At 39.6% G+C, this 20,745-nt stretch overlaps 2 protein-coding genes across 8 annotated transcripts in view; one reads left to right on the top strand and one right to left on the bottom strand.

Annotated features, from left to right (window-relative positions):
• The window catches only part of LOC118280396 (ribosomal RNA processing protein 1 homolog), a 40,997-nt gene extending 34,982 nt beyond the window's left edge, over positions 1–6,015 (top strand). The window contains exon 12 of one of the 2 annotated variants that reach the window (XM_050702171.1): positions 5,893–6,015. The gene's annotated coding sequence lies outside the window, so the exon portion shown is untranslated. Of the gene's footprint in view, positions 1–5,885 lie in introns of both variants that reach the window. The other variant, XM_050702170.1, reaches the window with a different exon arrangement.
• LOC118280194 (protein son of sevenless) overlaps positions 4,052–20,745 on the bottom strand; it is a 56,083-nt gene continuing 39,389 nt past the window's right edge. For 2 of the 6 annotated variants that reach the window (XM_050702102.1, XM_050702104.1), the window contains exons 19-34: positions 20,329–20,424; positions 18,983–19,328; positions 18,135–18,256; positions 17,506–17,622; positions 16,602–16,737; positions 14,308–14,385; positions 12,443–12,551; positions 11,803–11,862; positions 11,058–11,166; positions 10,409–10,502; positions 9,800–9,872; positions 7,066–7,137; positions 6,299–6,381; positions 5,529–5,608; positions 4,991–5,160; positions 4,098–4,182 (exon numbers count right to left, since the gene is read on the bottom strand). In XM_050702102.1, coding sequence (XP_050558059.1) covers positions 4,128–4,182; positions 4,991–5,160; positions 5,529–5,608; positions 6,299–6,381; positions 7,066–7,137; positions 9,800–9,872; positions 10,409–10,502; positions 11,058–11,166; positions 11,803–11,862; positions 12,443–12,551; positions 14,308–14,385; positions 16,602–16,737; positions 17,506–17,622; positions 18,135–18,256; positions 18,983–19,328; positions 20,329–20,424 — 1,800 coding nt within the window. In that variant the 3' untranslated portion in view covers positions 4,098–4,127. Of the gene's footprint in view, positions 4,183–4,990; positions 5,161–5,528; positions 5,609–6,298; positions 6,382–7,065; positions 7,138–9,799; positions 9,873–10,408; positions 10,503–11,057; positions 11,167–11,802; positions 11,863–12,442; positions 12,552–14,307; positions 14,386–16,601; positions 16,738–17,505; positions 17,623–18,134; positions 18,257–18,982; positions 19,329–20,328; positions 20,425–20,745 lie in introns of all 6 variants that reach the window. The other 4 variants (XM_050702098.1, XM_050702099.1, XM_050702100.1 and 1 more) reach the window with 4 other exon arrangements.

Below are 20,745 nucleotides of genomic sequence, written 5' to 3'. Positions count from 1 at the left end.
TTTTTTTATTAAATGTGTGATGTTAATGATTAGTACCTACTGTTTCATTGGCCACTAGATGGTGCCAATTTAGTGTCAGGTCAGATTTGTCCAATAAATTTGAGACATATAACTACACTTTGGAACGAGCAAATAGAGCAACGATGGGTCTGACCGACAGGCAGACAGACTTTTTTAATATTATGATATTTGCTTTGACGTTCAAAGTGATTTATCGGTCTATTTAAATTTTGACTTTGACTTTGAAATAATTTCTAAACCCCGCACTCAAGAGTAATTTAATGGTTACTTAACCCAGTCCTTAGCAATTGTTTTCGGAACAAAATCGTTACTAAGGAATAGTTTAAGTATTCATTAAATGTCTCTGAGTGCGGCAGTTAGTGTCAAACCATTTAATACATAATGTATAACAGCTACAGTGAATAGACAAATCAGACCACGAAATTAATTTTAACGCCATCTAGTGACCAAAAAAGTAAGTACTCTTTTACTTATTATAAAAAATGTTTCAGTTTACTATTCAATATAAATATAAGGCAACTGAATATGACCGGTGATCATACTGAACTACATATTTGTATGTTTGTACGTCATATTATAAACATATTTATGCTGTATAGCTACATATACTATATGTATTTATTAAGCTGGGTACTCATTTACCGTGTAGCATGTAACGTAGTAGATACAGTTTTTTTTTATGGAAAAGGTGGCAAACGAGCATACGGATCAAGAGGTGCAAGAGGGACGGAGCTATGTAGGTTGTATAGCTCCGTCCCTCTCGCACTGCTCAATGATCGACCATTCTGACACAATTGTAATAGCAGACTAAGGCCCCTGATTGTAAGCGATCAGTGCCGCCAATGTACACCCGCAACACCAGAGGAGAAACTGGTGCGTTGCCGGTGTTTAAAAAGAAGTATGCTCTTTTATTGAACTACCCACTTGCAGGTTGATACTGTATCTGATACGTTACGTTAAGTGAGTGCCCAGCTTTAGATCATATTCACATTGACTGAGCAACACTTTTTTTTTTAAGAGGGGAAAATCATCCCATGACTTCTGCCGCCTTGGGCGAGGCGAGAGGGAGTGTCAGACTCTTACTGACTAAAAACCACCCCGTTCCTACTCCTGCTTTTCGAGCCGGAGCCCCGGTAAACCAGCTAGGTAGTCCGCAGCTCCAGACTGAGCAATACTTATGAATAGAATCAAATATATGTCACTATAGGATTTTTCATCATTTAGTAATGATAGTAAGATTTGGTTCGTTGATCGAGTGCGACTGCCAAGCAAGAGATCCCTGGTCGAGCAAAGTGTTATATTAGTTAAATTAATGCTTTTTATTTTTATCTTATAAATATTCTCCCCTAGACAAAAGCCTGACAACACTTGCCCAACCCGAGAATCAAAGCTGACATCATTATCTCGGCAGTCGCTCTTGCGAACACTCGACCAATGAAACAGTCATAAGTTGAAAAAAAAATGTTACCTACAGTGTTAATTTTTTTTAATAATATAAAATGTTTTGCCTGTCATATCTCACAACGATACAAATAAATAGTTTTTATATTTTTATAATAACGTATCGTGAGACATACTAAATTAACTAAAAATCACGGTTTACTAACGTACATTAATGGAGAAAAGCTCTACTAGTTTCGAGTCACAGAGGGACTCTTCATCATGAGCAGCGTGTGCAGACGGCGATGTCACACAGCCTACTTAATTTACATGAGTAAACCGTGATTTTTAGTTAATAAACTATTTTTCTTTCTTTCATTCATTTGACATATATATTTTGCCCAGTCAATGTGAACATCTCTAATCATACCGCCGTACTCAGAGTCATTTAATGGTTACTTAACCCAGTCCTTAGCAATTGTTGTCGGAACAAAAATCGTTACTAAGGAATAGTTTAAGTAATCATTAAATGTCTCTGAGTGCGGCCGTAAGACAGCTATTTACCAAGTAACCGTTGGAATGTACAATGTACAATATATTACACAATGGTTTCTATATACACTTCTTTATATAATCTATGTATATTATATAATTATTGTATAATAGGGATGATGACTAATTTCTCTTATAAAGTCTCTCAGTTAGATTAATATTAAAACATTAGACACATGTATTTTTCTTTTCATACGGAAATAAATACTTTCGACGATATAATATGTTTTTTTTTTTTTACATTTAATGGGCCGCTATCTCGCCTGATGGTAAGTGATGATGCGGCCTACGATGGAGCACGTCTACCCATAAGCAACCTATTCACTCGGGCCTTGAAGACACCCAGGTTATACCCATCAGGAAACACAGACTCCGGCAAGGAGTTCCACTCCCTAGCAGTTCGCACAAGGAAGCTTGCAGCGTAGCGCTTCGTGCGTGTTGGTTTGAAATATCATATTTAAAATATAGACCGTCGTAAACTTAAATTCGTTTGTATCGACACATGACAAGTGACAGATGACAGAAGTCGCACATAGACGATCGACGAACAAATCAACGGATGACGTCATAAACCATACATCGCACATGTGAAGTGTACATGCGAATAAACATGGATAGACAATCCCAACGAACTACAGTTGGGCAGAAAGCTGCCAGACACGATCACCGCCTGGTCGGAGGATACTGCTTTACTTAGAGAACTTTACTCTCTGTTCCCTAAAAGTATTATTTCCCTAAAAAATACATGTCTAATATTTTTTCACCACCTAACTGAGGGGACTAACATCCGTGTCCACCAAACGACCCCCTAAAAAGTCACTTAACTATGAGTTTCTTAGCATGACGTGGCACCTAAACTAACTTATTTATACTGCTAGGTGTCACATATATATATGTTGGTGGAAACGGATCATCATCCCTAGTATATAATTCTATTATATGTATAATGTATAATTATTATATATGTATAACGCTGCCGTTTAAGTTTCCCTGTTGCTAAAGCGACATATATATATGTATATGTATGTATATATATAGTTTTGAACTCTCATGTATTGCTATGTTTTCAGTTTTGTGTTGTTGTTGTATAAAAATATATTTTTTGTTGTATAACTTTCGTATATACATAGTGTTACAAGATATATAGGAGATTTTCTATATGTTTAGGATATGTAACTGATTTATTGATGTTTTTTAAAATAAAATGATGTATTTAGGCATCGCATAACACCTGAGCCCCGGTGTTACGCGATACTTAATACTAGAAAATGTCGTAGCTGGGCTCTTGCTACGAAATTATAACAATAAACTTTTCTTTTATCGACCTAACAAATCAATACGTGTGATTACACTGTGTAGCGAATTCGATTCGCGCACGGAGCAAGTCTATGTGTGATCCACAAATTGTTGTTTCGGGTCTGTGTGTCATGTGTATGTGAACTTGTATGTTTGTAAACGCACACACGACACAGGAGAAATATCTTGTTTTGAAAAGACGTCTTTTCTCCTTATGTAGTTTACTAAAGTCTTATTGAGTCCAATGTAATAGAGAATGAGCCGATCTCTATACACTAGACCCAATTCTACACTCCGTACTAACTACATAGGAATTATACGAAACCCGATTTTTAACAAAAGTCGCCCTCTATAAGTATTTTCTCCTGTATCGTGGGTACGTTTACAAACATACAAGTTCACATACACATGACACACAGACCTGAAACAACAATTTGTGGATCACACAAAGAGTTGTTTCGTGCGGGAATCGAACCCGCGACACGTTTGTACATCAGCTATCGTACCAATCGTGCAGTCTATTTAATCATTTGTCTTGTATAGTAGATCAGTTACATATCCTAAAGTGTGTTTTTTTTTTTGAGGGGGATACCACCCCGTTCCTTCTCCTGCTTTGAGCCGGAGCCCCGGTAACCTTTTACGTTGTCCGCAGCTCCGGATCCTAAAGTGTGTACCGTAAAACGGGGTGAATATGGATCGAGAGATGAATAGGGACAGAAGAAAGGTGAATAGGTACAGAGAAATTTTTCATAGTATCTATTCACCCCTCTTCTGTCCCTATTCACCTCTCGATCCCTATTCACCCCATTTTACTGTAGTGTATATATGTTGTAACACTGTGTATATATGTACAATGTATGTATGTATGTGTGTGTGTACTACGTGCGCGCGGAGTTGGCGGCGGCGGGCTTGGGGGGCAGGCGGGGGGCGCCGCTGTAGGGGGGGGACATACCATGTATTAGTATATTACTTTATATGTATATGGGTGAAGTAGTAAAGTTTAATATTATGGTACATTCATTCATTTTAAATTAAACTATTAATATTTTGAAAAAGTAACTGTTTTTAACTCCCTTAAAGGAAACTTATATAAATACTTATTAGAATAAGAGTTATTAAGTCTTTAAAGCCTTAAATAATCGTTTAACATTACTGTAATACTACAATGTTTCACAAAAATTACTGTACTTTTTACTGAGCTTATATACCATAGCTTTAAGTTCATAATAAAATATATTCTAATTCAAGAGAGTAAGTAGACAATGGGTGGCTATCGTATTTTTGCTCACGAGATGCCACAAATGTAGATTTTTTTGCTGTCTAATCTATGTCAAATATTGAACGTCCAATGATAGGACACTAGCTGATTACCTACTGGACGAAAAACGAGATATTCACATTGGCGCTACGCAACGTCACGCTTTTTATCCCTGAAAGGTAGGCAGAGGTGCACATTGCAGCACGTAATGCCGCTATACAATAGAAGGCGCAGTCCCATGTAATAGGAGGCGAGCTTATTACCATGTACTGGGCGCAACTCCAGACTCCGTGCTACTATTGAGAATTTTTCAAAAAACTGAAAAAATCTCACTTTACTTTACCCGACCTGGGAATCGAACCAAAGCCGGTCTATCTAGACTAATACTATCTGGTGAGCAAAATTACGATAGCCTCCATTAAACATGAATGAATGTACTATAATATATAACAAGTAAATATTATATATTTATATATAACTCACGTGTTATTGTGCCTCCGCTGCAGTATAGTGGAGTGTGCGGGGCGCAGTAACTCGGGCGGGGGCGCGGGCCGCGGCGGCAGCGGGGGCGGCGCCCCCGTCGCGCACACGCTGCCCGCCCCCGCCACGGGGGGCGCGGGCGCCGCGGGGGGCGAGCCCGCGCATACTGACGACTGGAAACGTGGATATAGTTGGTTAAGTCAATGAGTGTGAGTGTGTAGACTCCCATGTGATTGAGTACTAAACTTCACGTAGATTCAGATTTAAGTATTTTTAATAAACTAATCGTAAACTTGGAATTTTTGTTTTGAATTGTTGTTTTATTTTCTCTTACGTAAGAATCTTCTATTAACAACAACAACCCACAAAAAAAAGAATTAACGAAATCTGTTCAACTTTTACCGTGATTTGTTATAGTAAATTAGTTATTAGTAAGATTTTCAGCGATTCTATAGACAGCGATAGTATAGATATTATGACGTATTTCTGAAGTTTAGTAGTATAATTAGCAACAACACAATAATATATTGAGTATACGTACGTGCGGTAGCGGCGTGGGGGGCGCGGCGGAGTCCCGGCGGCGCCGCGGGGGCAGCGGGGGAGGGGTGCCGCACGACACCGCTGGGGGGATACATTACATTACTTACTGCTCACTTTTTTAAAAAAAAAACCCCTGCGATTTTATCCAGATATACGACATTCAGACCCGAAACAACAATTTGTGGATCACATAAGGAGTTGCTCCGTGCAGGAATCGAACCCACTATAAGTTGCACGGTAGCCAGTTGCCCAACCACTGCGCTAACCGTGTAATCAAACATCCTCTCTTACATGTATTCATCATCAACAGCTTATAAGTGTCCACTGCTGACCAAAGGCTTCTTCTCACACGGAGAAGGTTTGAGCATTAATCACCACGCTTGCTCAATGCGGGTTGGCGATTTCAAACTTATATTTAGAAATTATAAGCCCAGGTTTCCTCACGATGTTTTCCTTCACCGTTTGTCAGTGGTGTCTAAATAATCTTAGATTTATTCAATTATATCATAAATAACTTGTGCCAGAGGCTTCACTCATGTTCCCGTGGGATATAAAATTATTTATGTGTTATTCTAGACTATAATCTGTTCCAAAATCCATCTCGATCCCTTCAGTTGAAGTTTTTGAAGTAAAGGTGTACCAAACAAACAGACAAACATTCTTAATACTTTTAAACCTTAACTTGCATGAAATGAACAATAAATATTTTCTTAAATTAAGCATATGATGTATTAAGTAAAAATTATGTATATAGTATGTATGTATACTGACGTAGATGCGGGGTGAGCGGGGGCGCGGGCGGGGACGGGGTGGGGGCGCCGCGCCACTCGAACTTGAACGCCACGCCGCCTCTACTGCGGGACAGACAGACATGTTACTTATTTATTATAATCACAATAGTACAATGTTACACTAATGTGAACCAATGCGTTTCATATTTGATACAACTTGAAAAAGTATCTGCCACGGCTTCAATGGGAGGTAGTGTTGGGTTTGAAGATTACAATAGTGAAGAAATTTTGTTGATTCAACTTGAGAACATAAGAAGTTAATTAAACATTGACTCTACTCTGCATAAAGTGGTTTATAAATACGTACGATGCGTTTTCATTGACGAAGTGACAGAGACAGTGAAAGAGACAGCTCTTTCATAACAAACTTACAAAGATATATTTTTGTATGATAAAAAATATTCATAATCAATAATTTATATTTACTATTGTAATCTTCAAACACAACACTACCTCGCATTAAAGCCATAGCAAATAGTTTTAAAGCTCCTTATATAATACATTTATTTATTTATTTATTTATTAATAAAGGTTTACCAACAGCTTCTGTATACATAATAATAAGTGCAGTAAATACATATCAGTTTTGGACTTATACAGTCGCCAATTATAGGCTAACCAACATTTAATATTAAGTGATAACTTAAAACTAAGAGAAATATAAATTATTTTTTTAGAAATAAACTACTTTAAACTTAATACAATGAGCAATAAAGAAAAAAAAATATTTAATAAGTATGTTTGTACCTGTCGGCGGGTAGATGCGGGCTGGCGGGCGGCTGCGGCGCCGGCGACCGCTTCGGGGACACCGCCGGCATCCTGCACCATACAACATATTATACTATACTCTCTGCTCACTGGACCACTTATATATTTTTTATGTTAAATGGGCCGACGTTTGGCCGCTATCTCGCCTGATAGTAAGTGATGATACTATATGATATGATATGTTACTTATACGGGTAGTTAAGCGGTTGTTACTGGCTGTGGATGTAATGTGTTCACTATCACAGGTTCTAATCCTGCACAGCACCACTCACAGACCTCATGATAAAAGTAATAATAATAGTGGTCCCTAACATACCAAGAAAAAGTTCCCTCTCTTGAAAAAATAATGATTAAACGCATTATTTATATAATTTAACGTAATATGTTTAACGTACTTATAACGATTAAATAACACTGTTTAACTATACATTTTAGTTACATAAATAGTACCCTTAGTACGAGTTTGCTTTACGTTTAACTAAATCGAAATGAGAGCGCGTTAGGAGCTCTGATATTTGGTTTATTCAAGCCAGTCAATCGGAGCGTCGAATACGCTCTCGTTTCTATCTTATTAAACGTAAAACAAACTCTTACTAAGGTCTCACAACATTTGTGTGATCCACGAATTACTGTTCCATGTCTGACTTTGTCTAAGGGTGCTTTTCCACCAAAGATGTGCTATGTAGCTATGTTATGAAGATGTAATAGCTAAGCTGTGAAACTATGTGACCGTTTCCACTGATACTAAGCTATGTAGCTGTGCGAGGAAGATGTGCAGCTCGAGTATGCGATTTATCGATAGTAGAGAAACCTTCCATAACACCACATCTTTCCATATAAAAAACATATCTTAATTGAGTCCATTTCCACCAGTGCCAAGCTACGTATACCAATAACTATGATTGGTGGAAGCCACAGCAACGTAGCATAGCACATCTCTGGTGGAAAAACAACCTGAGTGTCATCAGTGCTATCGATGAGAAATTCCTGACAGGGAGACATTTTAACTAAAAAACACCTCGAAAGCTATTGAAAAACAAATTCAAGAAGAATATTTCTCCATAATCTTTATATTATTGCAGACTTATAAAATACAATATTTACCAGAAAATCAGCAAAACTTATACGTATATAACACAATAAGGTAGTGAACAAAGTATAGATATATATAGTATGACAGTAGACAGTAGAGCCACCAAACTGTCCACTGCGCGGTGCGAGTGTTGCGGCGCGACAGACCAACAGACGCGCCGACTACGACCGCGGTAGATAACTGGGCAGGGGGCCGCAACATACATTGGGACGATGTTGGATGAAGTTTGGTTTTAAACTCATGAGATATAGTAAATTTATTTAATTCATTTATTTATTTATTTACTATAGTTATTGATTAAATTTTTAAATATTTAACACATTCAACGCCGTGGGGGGCAAAAATGACCGGCGCTAGCGGAGGATTTGCCTTCAACAGGTTTTTGTTGGCAGTCAAAGTATTAATTAAAAAATATATAAACATTTAAAAATATAAAAAGCAGTAGCCCACTAGTCAAAGTCCATAAATCCAAGCTACCGGCGGTCAGGGCTCAAGAGAGAGGAATTTCCGGACAATACGCGCCGTGTCCAGAAGTACTGCCTTCTGCATCAGGCTCTTGATCCAACCATCTAACGTTAGCCTACTCAGGTGTTGGTCGAGGCTTTTGGCTATAAGGCCATTGGCAGATACGACTAACGGCACAATGATTGCTGAATCTACATCCCACATGTCGACAACCTCATGAGCTAAATCAAGATATTTACTGGCTTTATTTATTTCAGCTTTCACAAAATAGTAAATTAATGATTATGTTATCGGTTTTATCGCGTAACCGTTTTACGAGGAACTCGACTAGTTTCAAGCCATGCTGAGAGAACAGCGAGTAAAGTTCTTTAAGAAAAGGAGGATTCTCCGACCAGGCGAGGACTTATAACTTAAGGTATTGGCCATAGAAAGGTCAGAATGGGGAAGATTGGAGGTCTTTGCTAAAAAATGGACACGCAGAAGTGGAGAAAGAACGCAATGTAAAAAAGCCTATAAATAAATGAGTATGTCTAGTGAATATTTCCCCATGAAAATGTTGGCCATCTCTCTAGTAGCTTCACGTTACATAACAGACGTGCATGCTGTGTAGTAACCCGACACCTGCCATCTGCGCGATAGCCCATGTATCTCGCGGTATTTTGGAGGTCAGGCTATGTACTATATGTATATATACATTGTCGAATATATTTGTGTTTATATGTTTGTTAATGTTAGTTCTAGATCGATCGATATTATTTGATAATTTTATTACTGGTAAAAAAATATCATGGTGGAAATGGACTCAGCTAAACTATGTTTTGTAAATGGAAAGATGCGCGCTATAGGCTCTATATGGAGAAAAACAGTCTTGAAAACCGTGAAAAATTTGTTTTTGGTAGAATAGAGAGAGAATAGATAATAGAAAATAGAAACGTCAAATTGAATTGTCCGTTAGTCTGTCTGTCGGTGAAGCTAGGTGCTCGTTCCAAAGTGTTGCTTCGAATGGAGAAGAACGAGCAAGAAACTTCATCGTTACTCTTTTTGAAAAAAGTTTGTCCCTAAGGTTTAATTAATGTCTTTTTCATCATCATCCGTATAAGGCCTGTTGATGTACTAGAGACAATAAGAATTATTATATAATGTGTATGTACGTACTTGAAGAGTTCATGTTTGGGGCTGGGCTGCGGCCGGTCGGGGGGCTCCGGCGGAGGCTCGCACGTAGACGACGCTGGAATACAAATGATAATATTGGATTATGTATGTTATTTTGGCACTAAATCTTTAAAATATTTTAACAGATGCTACATCACGATAGCCACCTTAGTATTCTCATAAAGCATTAACTGTTGGCTAGAAAATAAATTATTTCGAATTGTCAATACAATAAATTAGTCACACTTTCGTTAATGGATTTTACGGTGACAACGTGACGTCAAAACATAGTATCATACAGTACCCTTAATATGAGTTTGTTTTACGTTTAAAGTAATAGAAACAAGAGCGCGTACGGCGCTCTGATTGGCGGGTGGAATAAAGCAACAAATCAGAGCGCCGAACGTAAACTCGTACTAAGGGTACTGAATTCATAGAAAACTATAGATTTTGACAACTCGAAATAAGTATAGAATTAGACTAGTTATCAAGTAAGCAATAAATAACTGATCTTAATCCAAAATCTCAGAGAATACTAACTACTCTTTTTTTAACGAAAGTCTATTTTAAAGTACATTTAATTAATAAAATAATATAATAATGTATACTCACGTATGTAGGAGTGCGAGGGGGAACACGGCCGGCGGGGCGGCGCGGGGGGACGGTCCGGCTCCCCGCGGGGTAGCAGGGGGGGAACTCGCTCCTGCTGTAGGGGAAGACATAAATAATTTAGTTATTGTTGTTATTAGTAGACATCATCACATCAGTCACATCAGAAAGTCTCTTTTCTTTCCAACGAGTCACCAAGATCTCTCCTAGTGGATTCTCCAGGTTCAAGACTGAACAGGACAATTTCTTTAAATGGCAATAGAAGACTGTTGAAGACAACACCGCCTTTAACGTAGGTGATCCCCTAGTCAGTTTAGGGGTCTACTTCTTATGCATATCGCACACCTAGTAAAATACTGGCACATTTACGGTTTTCATAGTTTACCTGACTTGTTTAGTTTACTGACCAATGAACCGTTGTTTTACGTACGGGAGGGGGGGAACTACAATAATGATATAATGACACTTACGACCTCTCTCAAATAATACGGAAATAAATAGATTAATATGCACTTTTAAACACGTAACCCATATAAAGTCAATTACGCATTTTTTGTAGATGTGCCAATATATTACTAGGTGAGCGATATAATCGTCTGCATTGGTTTCACTCAGTCAGTCAGTCAGTCTAGTATATATAATGTATAGTTACCGGGTCGGGTCTCCGTGGCGCGGTGTGTCCCCTGGTGGAGTAGAAGAGGTCGGCGTCCACGATGGGGTTGCGGGGGGACAGCGTGCGCCGCTCGCACGACGACCATTGTCTGGGGGGAGAAGGATTCTAGTTAGTAGATAGTATAGTACGGATGTACAGACAGTTCACTGTTGTCTAGTTTTTAAGAGGATCAGAAAAGAATGGCCGTATTTTACCAAACCGTTTACGAGCCTCTAGCATGGTTTGAAACTAGTCGAGTTCCTCGTCAAACAAATATGTGAGTAAGCCGATATAGCATGATAATTAATTTAGTATGTCTCACGAAAGTGACGTGAAACAACGCTTGCGTTGTGTATCGTTGTGTGAGTGAGGTTACCGGAGGCCCAATTCCCTTCTTTCCAATCTTCCCAATCCCCGATTCCCGAAAAACAACCCTTAAATTCCTAACCCCCAAAAGGCCGGCAACGCACTTGTAATAAATACTTCTGGTGTTTCAAGTGTCCATGGGCGGCGGCGATTGCTTACCATCAGATGATCCGTCTGCTCGTCTACCATAAAAAAGTTATAATAAGGTCCAAAATTAAGACTTTGGAGATAAGATTGGTTGTTAATTTCCGATGGCAGGTAAAACTGCCTTATATTCGATATTATTAACGCTGACTTATGTATGATGTATGAATAAATCAGCAAAAATGGATAGAATAACATAGTAATATAATGTAGAATAGTAATAGTTAGTACTCACCGGTCGTGTCGCGGCGAGTGTCTGTCTCGGGGGGAGGGGGGCTCGTCTTTCGTGCTGTTCCTTGGGTAAACATTATATAAATGTGTTAAAATTTTTAGAAATATAGTACATATAATAAAAAGCAAAAATACAGGTTCTAAGCTTTTTTCGTTGTACAAAAGCAAATATATATTATGTTTAAACAAAACATTGCGTTCAGTACCCTTAATAAGAGTTTGCTTTACGCTAAAAGAAAACGCCGAACGCACTTTAGCGTTGATCTCGTTAAACGTAAGTTAAACTCGTACTAGTTCTTAGGACAGTTACTTAGAACTTTAAACTTAAATGCGCAATACTTTCAATACATTGAGCTTAACATTTTTTTTGAAGATTGATTAAAAAAAAAACAAATTGATACATTTATGTGGTGACTAGTAATTATTGAAGGATATTTAAATATTTTATTTTTATCACAATGCTTAATGCGTGCTTTCGCATTATCAGCTATTAGCAGCGAGACGATAAATATAAAACTAATGAGTATACAAAAATAGTTTCTTTGGGAAAGTTGTTTGTAATCATGAGTACAATCACGTGTTTAAATATCGTTCACTAATTTATCTGTCACCCTATATACTATAGAATGTAGTATTGCACGTACTTGTGGTTGTGGTTGGGCTTGTTCTTGTCGAAGAACAGCAGCTGCGACAGCTGCGACAGCGAGCCGCGCTCCAGCCGGGGACTCACCAGCTCCTGCTTACTGCCCGACACTGCCGCCGACAACATAATATTTATTAATATTATAACTTCAGACGTGATATTTACTATGTTTATTTATATCTATGAGTTGAGTATGAGTGAGAAATATCGGAAACTCATAGATATAAATAAACATGGTAAATATCTTAAGTTCTAATGTTAGTGTTAGTGACCATGCCAGTTTAAATACTAATATTTACATTTATAAATATAATACTAATATTATTTATAAGTCGGGTTTTCCATCCTGCCGCTATAACTCCAGAACGCACGAACCGATTTCCACGGTGTTGCATTCGTTGGAATAAGGTCTCCGTGAGGTTTATATCAAAGAAAGTTCAAGAAAAATTTCAAGAGAAAAAATTATTGGGGGCGAAACGGAGTTCGCCTGGTTTGCTATACCTTATGCGCTGTAACAAGGTGCGGCTGACAGATGCCAGTATGACGTTGACGTCTCTCTTTAGGGATGGACATTAGAAAAATCTTTTTTTATCGCTATCGATACTCGCAGCATACATTTAATTCTCTTGAATTTTTTTATTAAATGTGTGTGTAATTTAGTTGTGCAGTCTAACAACGTGTATATACTTGTCAAAATAAATATTTTATGACCGAGCCCTGAGGTGTTTCAGAGTTTCAGTTTTACAGAACCGTGAAGAATATAAGTATATATTAGTTTGTATATGTTACTAAAGCAACCACGATCTTTCAGATTAAGTACCACCACGCATTATCAAAGGCGCCGGAAATGTCTACTACATATTTGTGCCCAGATAAAGTCACTGTGGTTCGGGCAAAGAGAGCCGCGTCTACAGTAGATTTACCCACATAATTAAAGGTTTTTTAAGAGTGATAATTGAACGACGTTTTTTATTCTAAAAAAAGTATCGACTGCCTATCCATCGTAAGCAGTACATCCCATCACTAAACACGACTATGGCTTTACGTTATACGCATAACTCTTTACTTTATTTTTCATTTCATTAGATTTTATTTAAAGACTAGAACATTCCGGTTGGTTTTAATTTAATTAACTACACTTCTGAATGATTTAACATAATAGGAATGTGATACAGTTAAAATAGTAAGGCATAATTTTTAAATCGCAGCAACTTTCAAGAGTGGTACGAAACGTTACTGAATCTGTCAGCCGCACCTTGTTACGGCGCATAGGGTATAGTTATATATAAGATCGACATGTTTATTAAAACCAGTTTAGAAAACAATTACACAAGTTTCATAATACTTGATATACTGCCGCACTCAGAGACATTTAATGATTACTTATACTAATCCCTAGTAACGATTTTGTTCCTTCCGATTCTTCGATTCGTTCTTCGAATTTATTCGATTGCTGAGGACTGGGTTAAGTAATCTTTTTTTTTCACATTTATTCTATACTAATATATTATAACGCTGTAGCTGTTTTTATTGACTGTTCGGCTCGAAAAGCAGGAGTAGGAACAGGACCACCCTGTTCCTACTCCTGCTTTTCAAGCCGGAGCCCCGGTAACCTGCAAAATCTTGTACGGCTACATATGTTCTATTGGATTTAAAGTGTGGGCTCGCCATGCTTCGGCACGTGTGGTATAACACCACCACCACCAACTTGTGGGTGTCCATAGGCGGCAGTGATTGCTTACCATCAGGTGATCCAGTCAGTAGCCAGTCGCTGTTGATTTGCATTAGTTGTTTAGTTACAGAGACAATGCGTTAGATTATGAATATGTATCTAATTACATAGTAGTATACCAATGAATGACTCACATAGGTCGAGCGGCAACGACTGCAGCGAGCCCCCGTCCCACGTGCTGATACTGGTGGGGGATATCTGGGACGTCATACCTGGGGGGGAGACATACATGTTATTTATTTATTTATTTATATATGCTTTATTGTACACATTTAAGTAGCCTAGGTTACATACATTTTAAGTAATATGCGTACAATGGGCGGTCTTATCACACAATGGTGATTTCTTCTAGACAACCTTTGGATCATTATACAAGAGGTAAAGAAAGATAAAGAAAAAACATTATTTCAGCAATATTTTTCGACACATTACACATTATTCCAAACTTATAATTAGATATTATAAGTCCAGGGGGCCTACTCCGGTTCTCGAATCCGAAGTTTCGTTTAATCTTCGGACGTACGTTTTATTGATTTACTAATAGAATTACTTGAAATAACGTTTTATTTTTAATTTCATATCAAATATTATTTATTTATCTTCATTTTATTCGTTCAGTTTTATTCACAAAAGTACGCAATAAATAGAATTGTAGTATACAATGTGGGAAGTTTCAGACGAAACTTCGTTTTTCGTTGAATTAGAGTAGGCCCCCTGGTTTCCTCACGATGTTTTCCTTCACCGTTTATCAGTGGTGTCTAAATAATCTTAGAAAGTACATATAACTTGGAAAGTCACTTTCGTACTTTTCGTTGGTAGGTTTCGAACCGGCACTCTCATGCATGAGAAGCGGGCGTTTTAAACCTTCGGGCTACCACGACATGATATGTATAGTATAGTCTAATAGTCTTCTACTAGCAGTCTAGTGGTCTACTGGTTTACTGGTCTACTAGTCTACTCGTCTATCGGTCTATTAGGTATACTGACTTCTAGTATGTGTGTATAGAGTCACAAGTCTTCTACTACTGGTGTACTGGTCTACTAGTCTACTGGTCTACTAGACTATTGGTCTACTGGTCTACTAGTGTATAGTGTACAGTATACGTACTCATGGTGTCGTCGGAGTGCGAGGCGGAGGAGGACATGGAGGACGCGCAGGAGTTGTTGGTGGCGCCATCGTATGTATAGTGTAGTCTACTGGTCTACTGGTCTACTAGTGTATAGTGTACAGTATACGTACTCATGGTGTCGTCGGAGTGCGACGCGGAGGAGGACATGGAGGACGCGCAGGAGTTGTTGGTGGCGCCATCGTATGTATAGTGTAGTCTACTGGTCTACTGGTCTACTAGTGTATAGTGTACAGTATACGTACTCATGGTGTCGTCGGAGTGCGAGGCGGAGGAGGACATGGAGGAGGCGCAGGAGTTGTTGGTGGCGCCATCGTATGTATAGTGTAGTCTACTGGTCTACTAGTCTACTAGTGTATAGTGTACAGTATACGTACTCATGGTGTCGTCGGAGTGCGACGCGGAGGAGGACATGGAGGACGCGCAGGAGTTGTTGGTGGCGCCATCGTATGTATAGTGTAGTCTACTGGTCTACTGGTCTACTAGTGTATAGTGTACAGTATACGTACTCATGGTGTCGTCGGAGTGCGAGGCGGAGGAGGACATGGAGGATGCGCAGGAGTTGTTGGTGGCGCCATCGTATGTATAGTGTAGTCTACTGGTCTACTGGTCTACTAGTGTATAGTGTACAGTATACGTACTCATGGTGTCGTCGGAGTGCGACGCGGAGGAGGACATGGAGGATGCGCAGGAGTTGTTGGTGGCGCCATCGTATGTATAGTGTAGTCTACTGGTCTACTGGTCTACTAGTGTATAGTGTACAGTATACGTACTCATGGTGTCGTCGGAGTGCGACGCGGAGGAGGACATGGAGGATGCGCAGGAGTTGTTGGTGGCGCCATCGTATGTATAGTGTAGTCTACTGGTCTACTGGTCTACTAGTGTATAGTGTACAGTATACGTACTCATGGTGTCGTCGGAGTGCGACGCGGAGGAGGATATGGAGGATGCGCAGGAGTTGTTGGTGGCGCCATCGTATGTATAGTGTAGTCTACTGGTCTACTGGTCTACTAGTGTATAGTGTACAGTATACGTACTCATGGTGTCGTCGGAGTGCGACGCGGAGGAGGATATGGAGGATGCGCAGGAGTTGTTGGTGGCGCCATCGTATGTATAGTGTAGTCTACTGGTCTACTGGTCTACTAGTGTATAGTGTACAGTATACGTACTCATGGTGTCGTCGGAGTGCGACGCGGAGGAGGACATGGAGGATGCGCAGGAGTTGTTGGTGGCGCCATCGTATGTATAGTGTAGTCTACTGGTCTACTGGTCTACTAGTGTATAGTGTACAGTATACGTACTCATGGTGTCGTCGGAGTGCGAGGCGGAGGAGGACATGGAGGATGCGCAGGAGTTGTTGGTGGCGCCGCCTGCCTCGTGGGCCGCGCGACGGGACACCTTCAGCGGCTTCGGGGACAGCTCCGGGTACTTGCGGGGCTGGAAATAAAAAAAACATTATGAAGTGCTCTCAAACAGAAAGTCGACCTCACAGAAAACCGACGTGAAACAACGCTTGCGTTGTGTTTCGTTGTGTGAGTGAGGTTACTGGAGGTCCAATTCCCCCCTTCCTAATCTTCCCCATCCCCATTCCCTAACAACAACCCTTAAATTCCTAACTCCCAAAAAGCCGGCAACGCACTTGTGCTCTTGACACATGTTGACGCCTCTAGTGTGTCAAGTGTTCATGGGCGGCAGCGATTGCTTACCATCAGGTGATACGTTTGCTCGATTACCGGCGTGTTTCATATAAAAAAGCGCTTGCCACGTTTTCAAACTCGTGACTATGGTTCCTAGTATTACTTGAAACTAGTCGAGTTATATTGTCGAATAGTTACGTTAGCAAACTAAACGCAAAATAAGAGCGTATTCGGCGCTGTGATTGACTGTTTCATTCGCGCTGACCAATCAGAGCTCTAAACGCATTTTGTTTTCATTCAACGTAAAGCAAAGTCATACTAAGGGTACTAGTCTACTAGTCTACTCGTCTATCAGTCTACTAAGTAGACTAACTTATGGTATGTACAGTGTAGTCTACTAGTCTACTTAGACTTAGGTTTTTTTGTATTTTTTTGATGGGTAAATCATCCTATGACTTATCCCGCCTTGGGCGATACGAGAGGGAGTGTCAGACTCTTACTGACTAAATACCATCCCGCTCCTACTCCTGCTTTGAGCCGGATCAAAAGGGTAAGGTACAATACTCACAAACTTGGGCAGCTGCTTGGCGAGTCGGGGTTCGATTTCTAAGCTCTTCGCGTACAAGTAGTTGGTGATCTCGTTGTCGTCCTTGCCGGGGAACGGATCCAGGGACTCTAGGAACGCCTGCAATACAACATATTATGCAATTATTATGTAGTTCATATATGTAAAAAGATATGATAATGTATTTTAGCAGCATGATTCTGTGACAATACATGACAAGTGACAGATGACAGAAGTCTTACATAGATCGTCTATGTAAGACTTCTGTCATCTGTCGACGAACAAATCAATGGATGACGTCATAAATCCTACATCGCATGATGTTTACATGCGAATAAACATAGATAGACAATCCCAACGAACTACAGTTGGGCAGAAAGTCCGCCAGACACGATCACCGCCTGGTCGGAGGATCGTACTCTTCTTAGGGAACTTTACTCTCTGTTCCCCAACAACCTTTAAATTCCTAACCCTCAAAAGGCCGGAAACGCACTTGTAACGCCTTTTGTGTTTCAAGTGTCCATGGGCGGCGGCGATTGCTTACCATCAGGTGATCCGTCTGCTCGTTTACCGACTTATACTATAACAAAAACGTTCTGTAGTGTAGTGAAGTGTCGTATAATGTGACTCACCCTCGTCTTGGGTTCGACAGTGAGGCAGTACGGCTGGTTCTGGTACTGCTGGATCTCGCCCGTGATCTCCGCCACCTTGCGCCGCTTCGAGAAGTTTATCAGCTCCGAATCGGGCAGGTAGTCTGGAAACATATTAAATTTCTTTAAAACAGGGTAGGCCAACAGGTCGATCGCGATCGATCGGTCGATACCGAGAGCATTTTTTTTTTAATTAAGAAAAACCTTCAAAATGTTTGGTACTAAAGTATGTGTACACATAAATATTTTGTATAATAGGTCGATCGCGAAGAACTTTTAGAAAAAAAAGTCGATCGCGAGTACATATAAGTTGACCATTTCTGCTTTATAGCTTGTTCGTAAGTAGGAAAGCCTAGGTTCTGTCCGCGGCTTTGGTCGTATTACTAGGATATAATTAGGTAAATGAATTTCTATGTATATCATATTTTTTTACGGTACAAAGTTTAATTACACTAATATTATAAATGTGAAAGTTTCTTTGTATGTTTGTCTGTCAATCACGCTGAAACTACTGAGCGGAATTTGATAGAATTTAGTACACAGACAGGGTATGAGCTGGCGCAAACGCGTATTAAGTCGCTAGACTAGTATTGAAATAAATTGACAATATTATATTTAAAATATATTTGAAAATGTCAATAAAATGGGTACTTTCTGCCATCAATACAAATTGTATGAGTATCTATTTTGATTACCCTTTCACGCAAAAAATACTGAAGGGATCGATATAAAATTTCTAATAGGGATAGATTATGGTGTGGAATATCAAATAGGCTACTTTTTATCCCACGGAAACGCGGGCGAAGCTAGTAAAATAAATAAATACTCACCTAGATTCCCCTCCTCAATATGCAGTATATTAGTTAAATACATGCCGAAGAACGGCACGCAAGGCGGGTTTATACTCCTCAGCTTCTCTTGATATCTTCTGAAATGGTCGGAGTTCAGTTCCCTGAACTCATCCAGGGCGCGGGACAGTCGAGGGGGCAGGAGTTGGAAGGTGGCTCGGAGCCGGTGGACGGAGGCAGACCCGCAGGCCGCCACCACGGCCAGAACCCCGTTGAAGTTGTTCAGCTGGCGTAATGCCACGCTCAGTTCTAAAACTCGGCACAGGACGCCGACCCGCTCTTCTAAGTTTTCGCTTTCGACTATCCATTTTTCCATCCAGCGTGTGAACTGAAAATTTGATATTTAAAGTTAGTCAAAGTCAAAATCATTTATAAACAAGTACTTCGAATCGTCAATATCAAAAAAATTTAATAGTCTATCAGTTTGTCTGTTTCTCGTCTCAAGATTTTTTTGTTTTGTTTTTGTTTTTTTTTTTTTAAAACGTTGCCCCACACTCGGATTTTCTCCTGTGTCGTGGTCAACACACAGTGGGTGCGTTTACAAACATACAAGTTCACATGCAAGTGTATATTCAAATGAAGAAGAACGTATATCATTTAATTTCATTTGTTTGTTTGAACGCGCCTAGCTCCGGAACTACTAGTCAGAATTGAATACTTATTTAGCGTATAATATTTAACAATACGCTGCGATCAATAGGAGTATTAGGAGTCGAGCAGCGGGTAAAATCGCGCGGAAGAAGCAAATTTTTTTTTTATTGTTTATAAGTGTGCGTGTGGCCACCAACCCGCTTACTTCCAGGACTGCTAAGCGAAGATGTGGCCGAAGATGTAGTTCATAAAAACAAGTACTTTGGATACGTGAACAAATAAATAAAAATAGTAACAGGTAAAGTATAGTCTGTCTGTCTGTCCGTTCCCCAGTGAACTTTTTTTTTTGAGGAGGGAAAATCATCCAATGACTTCTCCCGCCTTGGGCGAAGCGAGAGGGAGTGTCAGACTCTTACTGACTAAACACCACCCCGTTCCTACTCCTGCTTTGAGCCGGAGCCCCGGTAAACCCGCTAGGTAGTCCGCAGCTCCGGATCAGAATCTACTAGTTTACGTCTAGTATCTATTATCAAAGGTCACGTTACAAAACTCTGCTTTAAAACCTTTTTTATGCACTCCATACTATTACCAAAAGAATACAATGCAATAAAAATAGTACAAAATAGCCACTTTACTTTAACAACTCAATAACTTTAAAAAGGTAGTCTGCAGCTCCGGGCCCCAGTGAACCTAGCTGCTATCCCCAAGGTGGTGGTGACCCAAGTATGGCTACTCACGTTGGTGGTATGTTTGATGATCCGCAGCAGGTTGGGGCTGGTCTTCTCCTTGTCTTTCTTCGTCCACACCGCGCCCACCAGCTCCGACGGCTTCACCTGGAAATAATCATCATCATTATCAGTGGTCCACTGCTGGACTATGGGCCTCCTTTACATTAGAGGGGTTTGTTATAATCTCTACACTTAGCAGGGAAAATAATGGTTAAATGACCATCTATACCTATAAATATTTATTTTATTTTACACTTTATGTATATTCATACAAAGGAGGACTTAATGCCATGGCGTTCTCTACCAGTCAACCTTGGGGTGATGCAGAGAGACAACAGTAGGTGTAACAACAGGCATGTGTTGAAATATTAAAAGATAAATAAATAAATAAAAATAATAAATAAATATAACTTTATAAGTGGTAAT

This window comes from Spodoptera frugiperda, chromosome 21, assembly GCF_023101765.2.
Source record: "Spodoptera frugiperda isolate SF20-4 chromosome 21, AGI-APGP_CSIRO_Sfru_2.0, whole genome shotgun sequence".
NCBI lineage: Eukaryota > Metazoa > Arthropoda > Insecta > Lepidoptera > Noctuidae > Spodoptera > Spodoptera frugiperda.
This window is presented reverse-complemented; position numbering and strand designations above follow the sequence as displayed.